This window comes from Lagopus leucura, unplaced genomic scaffold, assembly GCF_019238085.1.
Source record: "Lagopus leucura isolate 7727_CA_CO unplaced genomic scaffold, USGS_WTPT01 Super-Scaffold_100008, whole genome shotgun sequence".
NCBI classification, from domain to species: domain Eukaryota; kingdom Metazoa; phylum Chordata; class Aves; order Galliformes; family Phasianidae; genus Lagopus; species Lagopus leucura.
The window spans coordinates 6,906,034-6,919,702 of record NW_024962265.1 but is presented as its reverse complement, the minus strand read 5'-3'; the positions used below and the strand labels follow the sequence as shown (position 1 = coordinate 6,919,702).

The following is a 13,669-nucleotide window of genomic DNA, read 5'->3' as shown; positions in this document are numbered from 1 at the left end:
CTGACCTGTTTTTTCTTAAAGACTCCCTTTAGAAACTGAAAGTCTGCTACCAAGTGCATATGGTAGTATAAGTCTTTTGCTGAGGAACCTGATGTAAACTGCATCTTCTGCCCTTTTCTGACGTAAAAGAGATATTTAGTGACTGCTTCCTGCAGGAATTACCAAGTCTGGTGAAATTAAAGGAGGAAAACTCTGTGTTGCGATTCACAGCAAAGAGGATATCCATTTTGATGGCTGCTCCACTATAACAGCAACTAGTACAGGAGAAAGGCACTTAACAGTGAAGGGAGTTTGGCTCACCATTCATTCCATCGCATTTTGAGTTGCCAACATTAAAGCAAGAAGTCTTCATGTTGCTCGGTAGGATGTTCCACCACTTGTACTCAAAGACTAGAGCAGGTTCAGTCCCAGCAGGGCAGGCTTTGCACTCTAAAGTAAAAAGGAAATCACACAGTGTAAACACATCTCAAATAATAAGCATATAATGAGCAAATAATGTCATTTGTTTCACTAAATAATGAAAGATGTATCACGGAATCGTTTCAGTTAGAAGGGACCTTTAAATGTCATCTAGTCCAACTCAGCTGCAAAGAACAGGGACACCTAGAGCTGGATCAGGTTGTCCTGAGCCTGGTCCAGCCTGACCTTGAATGTCTTTGGGCATGGGACACTCACCACCTCTCTGGGCAAACTGTTTCTGTGCCTCACCATCAGGATTAGAAGAGTAGAAATGAGACCCACGCCACACTACCTTTTTAGTGGCATAAGTTGAAAGACTCAGCATGCTGGTGAACACAAGACCCCATAAAATTCTGCAGGTGACCACTGGGTCAATACATCTTAGAACCAATGACCCAGAATTTGTGCTCAGAAAATGCTGGCTGAATATTCATTTAACGGTGCTTGAAATTAGATTTGCACAGGGAAGATCACAGCATGGACAGAAGTACGGATAAAGAGTTACTCACTGCAAAAATTCTGATTTCTTCTTCAGAAACCACTGAAATTACCCCTAGAATATTTAAACCAGCTGAGAAACGTATCCAGAACACAACAGGTCAATTTAGAGCAGCAAACTCCAAAAAAAGGTTTCAGAGGAAAAATAGACAGTCAGTATACTCTTACTACTGGCAAATACTAAGAAATTTAAAGAAAATAAACTCTGGCTTATGATGATGTGTCATTAAACTCAGTCACATGCAAATAGACAGTTACTTCTGGAGACACAAGCCATTTTTTCAGGACTCCTACCCTGCGTCCCGTCTGAAAATGTGCCCTGTGGGCAAGGAGTACAGGAAGATGAGGCATTGCTGTAAAAGCCAGGATTGCAGGGTGGACATTCCTTCCTCTCTCCAGAAGGAGGTAGAGTCAATGCATCAGGGAGATCCTCTCTGCAGATCTTGGGTTCAATCCATTTGTACATGATCTGAGTCTGGAAATGAGAAGACACGGAGCTCACATCATGTGTTAGAAAGCTTTAGGACTGCATGCACCATACAAGGGTGCATGTATATTGTATATTGAATTAGGGTATTCCCAATGTTTTATGCCAAATAAAGACCTTGCACATCTGGAACAATAAGGGCAAAACAGGGAAACGCAAATGATTGGATTCACAAGCAGTTTCAAGATCTCAGGTCTTAAAGAACAAAGGAAAAAATGTGAAGCCTAAAACAATTACTACAGTGCATTACTATTTATCTTGTGAATTTTCCCACAGAAATGTTTCTGTGGAATGCTATGTAAATAATTCTAACAAGTTAATAAATAATCTGTACATTTTGGCCATAGCAACCTTAAACATAACTTTTCCACTATAAAATTCCTTTATCTGGAAGGCATTTGTTAGCAGAAAATCATAACCTTTGCATTTTCTGCAAAGGGGCCTATTCTTTGCAAAGAACCCAAGTTCACAGTGGTCATCTTCATCCAATCAGCAAAAGCCAAAAACAAACAGGAACTTCCCCAACTCCTCTCTAGTCCCTCCACTTTACTTATAGAGTAATTTATGAACACTGATACGAGTAAGTCTGTACCATTACCTATATAATGGTGCTGCCTCACCACCTTCTCTTGTTGGCAACATAAGTGAGATGAATCACTCAGAGTTGAGTTTCAAATTTTCATCTGACTTTAGGCCTATCCCTAAAAGGGTTTAATATCTCAAGATGAATATTAGCTGAGTTTCAGAGAAATCCAAGTGTTAATAATTTAACCTGTTCAGAGCTCACACTCTGCCTTCTTCCACTCTTCAGACTCAGCACTGCAACCAGGAATCCTTGAGGCCAGAAGCGTGAGAACATGGTGCAGTGGGAATGCTCCCAGTGTCAGAGTGACACGTCTCTCTGCTTGCCTTGCTGTCTTCCTCAGCTCCTGTCTCCTCATTCCTTGTTGATCAGTCTTCCCTTGCTGCTCCCAAATACTTAAGGGATTTTCTGGAGTATTGCTGTCTATTTCAGCAGCATCACGAGTGCCCATCCACATTTAAAATGAAAAAGGACTAGAAGCTAGCAAAGTACCTGTGTGGTTGCCCAGAACCCAGACCCACTATATTCATTAAAATAAAACTACTGCAACTGAGCAGAGAGAAAGGGGTCAGACAGGGCCTGTAATCACAGTGGTGAGGGTTTCTAAGACTGGGACTAAAGTGACCACCACGGGATTTTCAAAACAGAAGATGAGTGAAAATCAATAGGAGACAAGTGCATGAATCTCTCAAGGCCACTTCCACACATGCTGTGGAGACAACAATCAAACATCCAGTGAAAAACACGGATGGTTATAGAAAGCCATGGGTCGATAAGCCTTTAGGCTGATGCTTTACAGCCACTGCTGACCTGCAGATGGCTGCAGAGTCAAGCCTTCGTTGGACTGCATCATAAAGACAAAAAGCTGGGAAGTAAAGCAAACCTTGACTGATTTCCACAGATGCCAAAAACTGTAGACCAGTATACCATTGCAATGCCATTGCCATTGGTATGTCCTTATTCTAACCACGAAGATGGAGGGTGTTTGCTGAAAGACCCACTTTGCATTCTGATGATGTTCAGTGAAGGGAAGGGCCACTGAGGAGACACTAAGAGAGCCAATGGTGGAAGTTAGCTCCGTGCCAGAGGAGCCCTGAATTGCCCATGGCAGTTACAGGGTAATGTGTAGGAGACTGCACTTAAATACTGTTGCAAGAAGTTCAAAGAGCAAGAATCAGTGAGACAAGAACAGGTTGGAGAGTCTGCCAGAACTGGGACTAAATTCACAGATGCTTTCTTTATTAAAGCATATCATCTCAGCTGCATTTTAGCACTGCCTGACCAGGAGACCTCAAAATAGTCCACAATGGCAGCAAATATTAGGCCAACAACCCATAGGTGCTACAGGTTTTGTGTACTTCCTGTCTCATGCAGATCTGAGAAAGATGGGAACATGAAGAGGTAAAACAGGCTTGACCACGTGCCCATGTGGGCATATCCCAAAGTGGCAGTTTCTTCTCCAAATTCCTCCTAAATCTCTATGAAACTGCTGGAACAAAGGGCAGGAGAGCTACAAAGCCAGGCTGCTCCACCAACAGGACTTCCTATGAGACACTCATTAGATTCTAAGGGAAGTAACCTACTGAGAGTTCAGGCTTTTCGAGGCATCCCATATTGCAAGCACATTACCTGCAGTTAGGCTGTGCCACAGTACATGAACACAATAACTAGCTTATGTCTATACTGTTATTCAAACAGATCGTGGACTCTTCTTTGACCCTAAAACCAAGGGGCATGTCACATATTAAACACCCTTCCACTCAAAAGTGATGTGGCCACATCCAGTGCTCCTGTGCCATGACAGCACCTGAATTATGCCTAAGCACTGCTGGGACAGAACATATTAACATAAGCCTAAATTTTTCCAGGAAAGACAATAACAACATTAGGTTTTAGGGAATATTAGGATTTAGGATACCACTTCAGCCTGTGCTCCAAACTTCAGTTTTATGAGCACACAGGCAACACCAAGGACCCAGTCAGACTGATCACAAAAGCAAGGAGCTTAGCATTTCATTACAGCAGATCTTTTAAGCAGACATGAGACAAGCAAATTCTTACAGAAGGATAAAATGGAAATGGATGCAGATGGAGAAAGCAGCTAAAGGGCACACCAGCAGCCTCAGAGATATTCAGTTCTGGAAGCAAAATCGGGATAGCAAAACTTGTTTTCAAATCCAGACATCACAGAAAGCTCAATGAGATTATAAATAATATCAGGCTTTTTACTTACTTTTCCTTCCTTATCACACGGAGTGTGGATCTGGAAAAAGTCTTTGTTTGTGCATGGAGGACGCTCTATACATGCACTGGATCCCCCTTCTAAAAAGAAAAATACTCTTATAGCAGGTGCTGTGGTTGGTAACTGATTCTTCAACAACTTTCTTATAAGATAACTGCAAGAAAGAAAACTGGAGACATTTTGACCATGAAAAAATGGATTTTGCTCATGTTGTTTCATGATCAGCAGCTAACCACAGCTGGGAAGACTTGAGATACCACATCATCCAACCACAAGAGAGGAAGGAATGGGCCAGGAGATTATTTGGGAATGAGGTTCCTAGAAACACAAGCATGAAGGCAGTGATGAAGTCAGTACAGGAACCACCGACCAGTAACACAAGTTACCACGAGAGGGCACAGCACACCTTCAGAAAGTGGGCTCCCTTAGAGATCGAAAAAGATCTCCATCCATTCATGTTAGCATTTGTTGCTTTGCCCAAGATTGTAGCCTGTTTTGTACACAAGTGTCCTCTGCAGCTTTTGGGAAGCTCCACATTAATTTCCATTCTTCAGATCAACTGGACACTAAATTTCGTTGTTGGATAATTCTCACAGCTGTATACAGAAACACACCTTACATATTCACTCACTCAATACCATTTGATTTATGTACCTGCATAATAGATTTCTTCTTTACACTTGGTGCACTCTTTAGCTCCTTTCTCAGAATAAGTATTTCTTGGACACTCTTGGCAGCCAGATGAACCAGGTTTGTCACTGTAAGTGCCAGGCTTGCATGGGAAGCATTCAGATGTATATGCAACTCCTGTAAGGTAATTTGCAGGTAAAACAATAAAATACGGAGAGGTGTGCTCTACCAACTACTAACAACCTGTGTTTCTGGGAAAACAAGCCATTACATAGATTAAAAATCACAGGCTGTAAGCACTCTAAAAACTTTGGTTGTGCTGAATCTTGATATCAACCTTTGCTCAGTGCAAGTCTTGACCCATGTAAGAACCTTACAAAGAACTCCAAGCTTGATTACCCTTAGAGAAAGGCACCAAAGAGCAATTCCAGATTAAATGAATTAAACAGTAATTTAACCATCATTGCTATGATAAAAGTGTCAGCCTATTTTTCACTATTGAGAGGCTCACCAATATGCATAGCCTTTTCTATAACAGAAAATATCTTTGCTCCTTCCCTCTCTTTTTTATGATAGAAAACCTCCTTGCTCCTTTCCTCTCTGCTTGCCAAGCTACTCTTCTCCAGTAGATGGCCTCATGTACCAACTAAATTCACTGTTCAGCCTTTTCCCTGATAGTGAAGTTTTCATGCTTCGTTTCTGTGCATTAAAATAAGAGGAAGGGGACAAGGGGGCTAAAAAAGCCACTTTGGTGTTAAGGGCACACAAGTAGCACTTATCAAGCACCATGACAAAAGAGTGAGATAATACCTAAAAGGCAAATATCTCTTACCTTCAATTGTGATGTTTTTCACCAGAACTGGTTTTACCACTTTGGACCCCATGAGAATCCCTGTTGTTCTCCAGTATAGTATATTACTACCTGATTTCAAGGTTACCTGCAACAATATGTACAACTGTTAGTTTGCATCCCCTCTCCAAGAAACATCTTATTTCTCTCTTCTGTTGCTCCGTTTTTGTGCATCCAAGCAGCATCTCAAGCTTTTCCTAAGCTGCTTAGTGAGACAAGAAGTAATGGAGAGACAATTAGGCAGATGCTGTGGAAACATATTTGAAAAGTGCTAAAGTGGGTGTAATAAAAAAGCTGTTTGACGCTCCAGTTTTAGGGAAAAACACCAAGAGTGCTTCTGACTGTGTTGCAAATAGAACTGGGAAAAGTTCTACCATACTTACCACTACTCTACAGGTTGCTTTCTGCCAACGCAAGTGTGGGCTTGAAGGTGCTATATCTTTGTATGACAATCCTCACCCAAGAAAAGGGATAAACTCTACCAGCACAAGGGTCTGAGATACTGAGATTTACAGCAGTGCAGTGCACTCCTATCAGGACAACAGTTTTCACTCAGGATAAAGAGTCCAAAAACTCAGCAAAAGAAGACACAGCACACTGTATCTCCCACTCCCCAGGCAACTTCAATCCAGGGGAGAGCTAGGTTACCCAGGTAACAGCCAAAGTTGGACCACATGAACCAAACATCATGCTGTGTGGTATAGAGATGTTGAGATGTAACAGACCTAGTGTGCTGAAAACAAAGGCTGCAGTGAATGGAATACTGTGACCAGAGAAGCTGGCAGGATTTGCAGCACAGACAAAACCTCAAGCCTCAAGGGGAGCCAGAACAGCCATCTCACCTGGCTCATGTCTATATTTCAGCCAGGCATTCAAGCCACCCTCACAGTCAGTGGAGGCATGTGCACGTTCTAGACAGTGAGCTCAAACAGCACCATCTCCCATTCAGATTCAGTCTATATCTTCTGGTTCACCTAAGCCAATGGCCTGGCCCCCGACCCACTCCTCAGTCTGTGTCACTCACCCCTTCTGATCCAGCTTTCTCATTTCCAAACATGACTCATGGGAGGCTTGCACCTGAGGTACCAGGCGCTGCCAACTAGAGCTGGCTCAGGAACACAGTTTATCCTCCAGGAAGATAAGCAGACAACAGAAAACAGAGCAGAGTGTTCTCCACGCCAATAAAAAGCCCTCTTGTTCTGGCATCACGTCATCTACAATGGGCCTTTGCTGTCATGGCTCTGGGAATTGGGCTATGAGGGTCTAGTGAAAATCAGGCATTAGTATGAGCTACTGAGTCTGCACGTGGTCTGTGCACTAAGCGAGCTCAGCTGGCTGGGCCTTAGGCCAAGGAAAAGGCTGCTGTTCCCAACGTGGGCACTCATGTTTGCTACAGGAGCCACCTCAGTGCTTCCAGCTTGCTTTTTAGCAGGGTAAGTTGGAAAGCACAAGCTGGCTGCATGCACTTAGGAACAAAAAGCCAGCCCTGCCTGGCTGTGCGTATGGCTGCATGGCAGGGTCTTATGAGCAAACAAATGTTGCAGAAGATTTCAATTACCATCATGTCAAGTGACCACGGCATGTGGATTTGCGTAAATCTGTTCAGCTTCATAAATACAGCACTTGATTAAGGGAAATCAATAGAAATTCTTGCATGTCTATCCTTTGCTTCGGGATCAGCTCCTTAGAGATCGTAGTGGCTTTGCCCACAGTAGCAGGCAAGTTGTGCTTCATATGTATTCACAGGATCTGATCCTTGCTTGCTCAAAATAAATTACAGTTATTGATAAATGAAAAAAATATATATTTGTGAACAAATTTTTACTTACAGAATGAGAGCCCCATTCCCCATTGTCTGTCAGCTTCACCCATTTGTCTGCTGTGGACTCCATCTCTTTGCACTGGTCATTCTGTATCTGTTAATTAAAAACACAAGATCAGTGACCACAATCAGATATGTCTCTCAGTCAGCCTAATGATTGCTGGCTGGGAATGATAAGATTCAGCTTTGCCCCTGTTGCTACATATTTAGGACAGCAGCTGCATTATTTACAGGGGAAAAAAAACTCAAAACTTGCTATCAGCCTCCACTGATGGCATTCCTGATGCAGATGAAAAAAAGGGCAGAAGAGCCATGCCCTCTCACCGTCTGGTCAGATTTGGATGCTGCTCATATTGTCTTGGCTGCTTCTCCCTTCTTCCAAGCCCTAAAAGTCCCAAGTTCTCTCAAATCTAGTGGCTGTGGGTCCCCAAATCCAGGCATGATAACAACAGGGATTGGCATGCATCCTCAAAGCTTTCCTCTCATTTCTTCTCACAGCTATCTTCTCTAAAAGGTACTAAGTGCCTTTTAGGCATGAGTTCAAATACTCAGCCTTTCTTCCAGCAGGGAGAAAGGTCATTTCAATGCTTTCAGCTGAAATTCAGTAGATCTGAGGCCAAGACTCTTCCTCAAAGTTACTCCACATCTTGCCTGAAGTCATATAACTCCATACCTTCACACTTAATTCTCATCTAGACCCACTGCACTGAAGCAAAATGGGGAGAAGCACCTAAATAGAAGGCAGAGATCCAATTATCTTACACAGTCTCAGCCTCAGCATCTTTGTGTCTGACTTCTTATATGGAAAATGGACATAGTACATCATTATCTTTTTACAAGAATCAAAGGGCTTTATTATGTAAAAAGGCCTGGAAAGGGAAGCACTGAGTATTCAACAAGAAGTATCCATACTTGCATTCCATATTGGAGGACATCTCCTTTTACCCTCAGACCAGAAGTGCAGGCACCTTGCTGCTCCCAATCTACTCATCACTCAGTTTGTATTTGTGCTTGGGACTGCCCTGATCCAGGTGCAGAACACTGTACTTGGCTTTGAGGTTTGCACAGGCCCACCTCTCAAGCCAGCCAGTCACTCTGGATGGCGTTCCTTCCCTACATTTCATCCCATCCCTTAAGGATGATGAAGGATGATCTGGATCTAGAATTCATGATCTTGTCATATTCATCTGACTACAGAATGCATATTTGTTACTTCCTCCCCATGAAGAAGGGCAGACTGGGGCAACTACACTGCACCACATAGCCCAGTGCTGTGAACCTCCTGGTTTCCCATACCCCAACCAGTCCATCCACATGGGAAGAGCAGGATGCCTTTCCCACACAGGTCCCACCAGATTATTTCAGTAATTTGGATCCAGCATGGTGGAAGCCCAGCCAGGCTGCTCCTATTTCAGACCTATGAAAAAGCTAGTTTTGCTGCTCTTTTCCAGATTGAAAAATGCAAGGTTGGGTTCATAATAAAAAAGGCCTTACAAAAAATTCAAAGAAGATGTTGTTGTCAATATATTGATACTCAAAGAAGACAGAACCAGACTTCTTCAGGTGCACGGCGTAGATGAGAGAAACTGTACAATCATCCCTGTTTGACTCGATGTAATTCCCTCGTGGTATCCATGAAGAACTGATAAGTACAAACAAAACAAGCCTCAGCTCAGATCATAGGCACTGAGGAGACATTTCTTACAATACAATACAAAAATGTATTAACACAATAAAGAACCCCAAGTCCCACTGTAGCTAAATGCAGTGGATTTATAGCTTTATTACTGAGGAGTCTTTTATTTTTCACTTTAAAATAATATTTATCATTAAAACTATATATGGGGACAGGTATGCCACTGAAATTTAGGACCCAATCTGCACAGAAAAGATTTGTTAGCAAGCAGTCCAACATACTTTCAGTCATGTTCAGAAACAGCCTTCTGCAGCAATTGTGGGTCTCTAAATAGGCTGTGAAAGTACCTTTTAGCCACATTTACTATACCATAGCTTTGGAGCTTTCCAGCTACAAAAGAGCAAATCCCCAGGCTGGTCTTAGGCTCACGATTTGCTGATGAGTCCAAGGAGACCATAATTACAGCAAAAAAATGGCTAAAAATTTTCCTTCACAGTCTTGACATTACTGGGGCTGTTTGCCCTCTTGGAGAGCTTAGGTAAATCATTTAGCTGGCTTCGTGCACCTGAGCCCTCTCAGGTAACCACAGCAGGACTCTGCAGTGTCTGCAGAATTCCCTACACCTACCCTTCCCACTGCATTGTGTGGTTTGGTATGGATTTTCACTTCAGATAGACAAATAATTTCCCTGTATGTTTATGGAGCTGAGCTTTCCAAATCTTCAGGACTCTAAATACCATTCCCAAGAGAACACCTTGGAAAGCCACACCACTTCACTAGTGGATCAACCACTTACTACAGGATAAATGACATTTAAAGCACTCCCAAAATTCATGCAAGGCAAAATCCTCTCTCACACCAGCTGTGTCTACACCACACCTGCACCCAAGGTAGGACCCCTCTTCCAAATGCACACTAAGAGCTGAGAAAAGACCTGCAGCATGTGGGCCTTATTTTAAGCACAGGCTCATCATTGCTGCATAACCCAGGCACTCACAGAACTTCTTACTTGTTGCAGCTGTTGGCTTTATTCTCAGCTGAGCCCACTGCTGTGTCCATGAATGTCGCCACGTTGGAAAATCCTGCTGGCAGCTCGTCCCACTCATCAAACTTGATCCCACTGCCCAGCGAATAGGTCCCCTCAGCACATTTGCTGCACACCTGGTTCTTCATCTCCAAGTATTCGCCAGAGGCACAGGAGAAAGCTAGGGAGACAATCATTACCAACATATTAACGGAAAAAAAAAAAAATCCCAATTAATTTCCATTAGTTCTTTGCCACTTAATTAATTAAGAGTGAACTGATGGGAACCAAATGAGAATGTCCAGATCTCAGGAACACAATGGGTGAATCCTCCACAAAGGCTACAAAATTCAAAATACAAAATACAAAAATACAATTCACAACACAAAATACAAAACTCTCCTGTGCCTACTTTTTCACCAGTATGGTGGCACTGAAACCAAATCTCCTTATGGCTCATGATTCACAGCTTGTCTCCACTGGCAAAACAAGATTTAGAAATGAAATCTCTAGCCACAAACTGTTCTCAAAAGCAATTTGTGAAAGTGAAGGCTTGTAATAGAGTTTTTCTCACTCTCATTCACTTACTTGCTACACTTTGAACTCAGTTAAAATTACTGGCACCTGAGAGACAGAGCAGACTCATATTACCCACCTTTACGGTAGCTAAGAAACACAGCATCTCATTGAGCATAACATGACACTACAAATGTAGGCTGAGAGCTGAACACCTAATCCACAACTCTCTGCATTTCTCACGGACTGCAAAGAAACCCTTGAATATCCTGCCTGATCATATAATCTTTAAGGATGGAAAAGAGCAGTAGAATCATCTAGCCCAACCAACCCATTACCACCAACCATGCCCACTAAACCATGTCACTCAATGCAACATCTACCCCTTTCTTGAAAACCTCCATGGGTAGGACTCCATCACGTCCCTGGGCAGCCTGTTCCAATGCCTCACCATTCTTTCTGAGAATATATCCAACCTGAACCACCCCTACTGCAACTTAAAGCCATTACCTTTCATCCTATAGATCAGTCAAGACCACCAAATAGCCCACATCTAAGAAATGAGGTTGGCTGTGGTGCTATTAGGATGCTGAGAAAACATATACTTGTTACCAGGATAGCAAAGAGAGTAGTTAAACATATGTAACTAGGGAAGTATAATTTAGAAAACACATTCACAAAGTGATAATCCCACTCTTTTCCAGCCCTGCACTGCATCACATCCTCTTTGAGACTGAATGCCCTGGATGGAAACCAAATGAGCACTTTCTGCAGCATTTATCTCTTGTGTTGCTGGGTTTATAAACTCAACTCTGCCAGTCTAGCCAAAGTGGGACTCAGAGCAAATCACAAAACTCAGCCCAAGAAATGCTGGGAACTCTTACTGAATATTTCATGTGTGCTACATTGTGCAGTGGCAGACATTCCATAAACTCACTTTACGAGACACAAAACTCACAGTCTGAGAAGCTGTCGGACTGCTAGCCGAAGTGGTGAAACTGGCCCAAAACAACTGACACCAGCTGAAGCTGCAGCATATGTGGTTTTTATGGATGTGCTGACGTTTATCTAACTGCAGAAAAACTTGTTTGACTGTTAAGTACTCTGATAAAGATGTGGCTGCGTAACAGCAATTTCTACCCAAATCCAACCTCCAGCTCAGGCTCCTGTTTCTGAGCTGGTTCCCAATGCATTTCTTTGTGTAATTGCCCTTGACAGGCAACAGTGGAATGCAGATAAAAGGTCCATTTTGATTGAAAGCTCTGCCAAAGGGCCATTATCTCTTCTTGGTCATATTGACATGCTCTCAATCTCAACTAGTGAAAATCAAGTCAACAAACCTGTTCTCCTAACCCATCACTCATGAGTGACACACCAAGAAGGAAAGAGCCAGCAGAGCTGGTGCTGGGATGTATGCATTCTTCAGGCACCCAGAGAAAAGCAGCAAGCACTTTCCTACATGTCTGTCTGAAGTGAGACCACTGTCTGTACAGCTTTTTACATTTGCATTTGGTGTCACTGCTTCAGCACTGTTGATAAATCCTGCCTTATTTTTCTCTTGAAGGTTCCAGAGAGAAACCATTAGGAAGGGAAATAAAAAAGCAGGCTCTTTTATGACATTCAGATCCTTGAACAGCTCCAGCATTTTTTAAAGAAAGTTCAATTGCAAGAAACTGAGTGCTGCATAACCACACATCCAGATTTGTGAATTTTGAATAAGAAGACAGTAATCAAGAGAATCTTGCTACCATGAAGAAGGTGCAGCAGGCAGCAGAGCCTCCTCAATTGTAGTGATGTTGATCAGAGATTATTACTTTAGCTGAATGAAGATCTTTTAACTCCTTGCAGCTTGATCATTTTAGAGAGAGTAAAAAAGTGTTCAAGAAATCAAACTGGCTGCTGCAGACTACACTGCCTATCCATGGCTCACCTCCCATGTGAGAGATGAACCTTTTCAGGTGGGAAATTACCTTCTTTATATTTTCTAAGCATCACATTTCAAAGGCTGCAGCGCTTCCTGTCAAAACACATACATCTGCAAGCAAACTAGCTCTGAGCATGCCAGCTGGTTGCCAGGTTCAATTTGGGGCTGAACGTGGTTAATAGCAACAAGAACCACTTTTGACATTGAAACAGATGCACCACTTGGTCCCATTCCAGGTGGTCGGTAGCAGGGGGGTGGGGAGGAAAGACTCCGTGGGCCAAGCACTGAGATGTTCTCTTCTACAGCTTGCACTTCCAGCAGGCAGGGAGACCAAGAGCTGTCTCAGCAACATCCTTTCAGGAGTCTATCTCAGCTGGAGGAGGGCACACTGTACCCTTGCCAAGAGGGATCCCAGAGATTAGATGTCACTCACAATGGCTTAAGTGAGTTGGAAACAACGGTGGAAACATTAAGCATCACAGTTTGTGTCAAGTGGTCCCATGAATGCTCATATAGGAGCAGAAAGAACACCATACACAACTTTGTCAGGACTTATGAGGCTGCAAGTGACAGTGTCCCCGATCACATAATTACTGGTGAGAAGTTGTGGTGTCACCACTACAAGCAAGAGTCTAAACTGCTGTTCACAGAGGAGTGATATGTGAATTCCTCATCAAAGAAGTTCAAGATGCAGCCCTCAGCGGGTAAAGTGATGTGCACTGTCTTTTGGGATAGGAAAGGGGGAAAGGGGTGATCCTGCTGTATTTCCTGGAACTCAAACAAACCATCCACTCTGACCACTACATCACAGCACTGACTAGGCTGGAGGCTCAAACTTCCACAGTCAGACCAGAGAAGAAGACTGTCTTTCTCTTGCAACACAATAAAACACCAGATCCCATATCAATTTGAAGACTATGGAGCACACTGCCAATCTTGTCTGGACTGTCATCTACATCCACCATATAGTCTGGATTTGGCACCTTCTGACTTCCATC

General features: G+C 43.0%; 1 protein-coding gene across 2 annotated transcripts in view; it reads right to left on the bottom strand.

Annotated features, from left to right (window-relative positions):
* Positions 1–13,669, bottom strand: part of ELAPOR2 (endosome-lysosome associated apoptosis and autophagy regulator family member 2) — a 91,565-nt gene that overhangs the window by 20,714 nt on the left and 57,182 nt on the right. Inside the window, exons 3-10 of one of the 2 annotated variants that reach the window (XM_042872509.1) lie at positions 10,217–10,412; positions 9,066–9,213; positions 7,579–7,665; positions 5,732–5,837; positions 4,924–5,076; positions 4,261–4,349; positions 1,252–1,432; positions 301–429 (exon numbers count right to left, since the gene is read on the bottom strand). In XM_042872509.1, the coding sequence (XP_042728443.1) occupies positions 301–429; positions 1,252–1,432; positions 4,261–4,349; positions 4,924–5,076; positions 5,732–5,837; positions 7,579–7,665; positions 9,066–9,213; positions 10,217–10,380 (1,057 nt within the window). In that variant the 5' untranslated portion in view covers positions 10,381–10,412. The remainder of the gene's footprint in view (positions 1–300; positions 430–1,251; positions 1,433–4,260; positions 4,350–4,923; positions 5,077–5,731; positions 5,838–7,578; positions 7,666–9,065; positions 9,214–10,216; positions 10,413–13,669) is intronic. The other variant, XM_042872510.1, reaches the window with a different exon arrangement.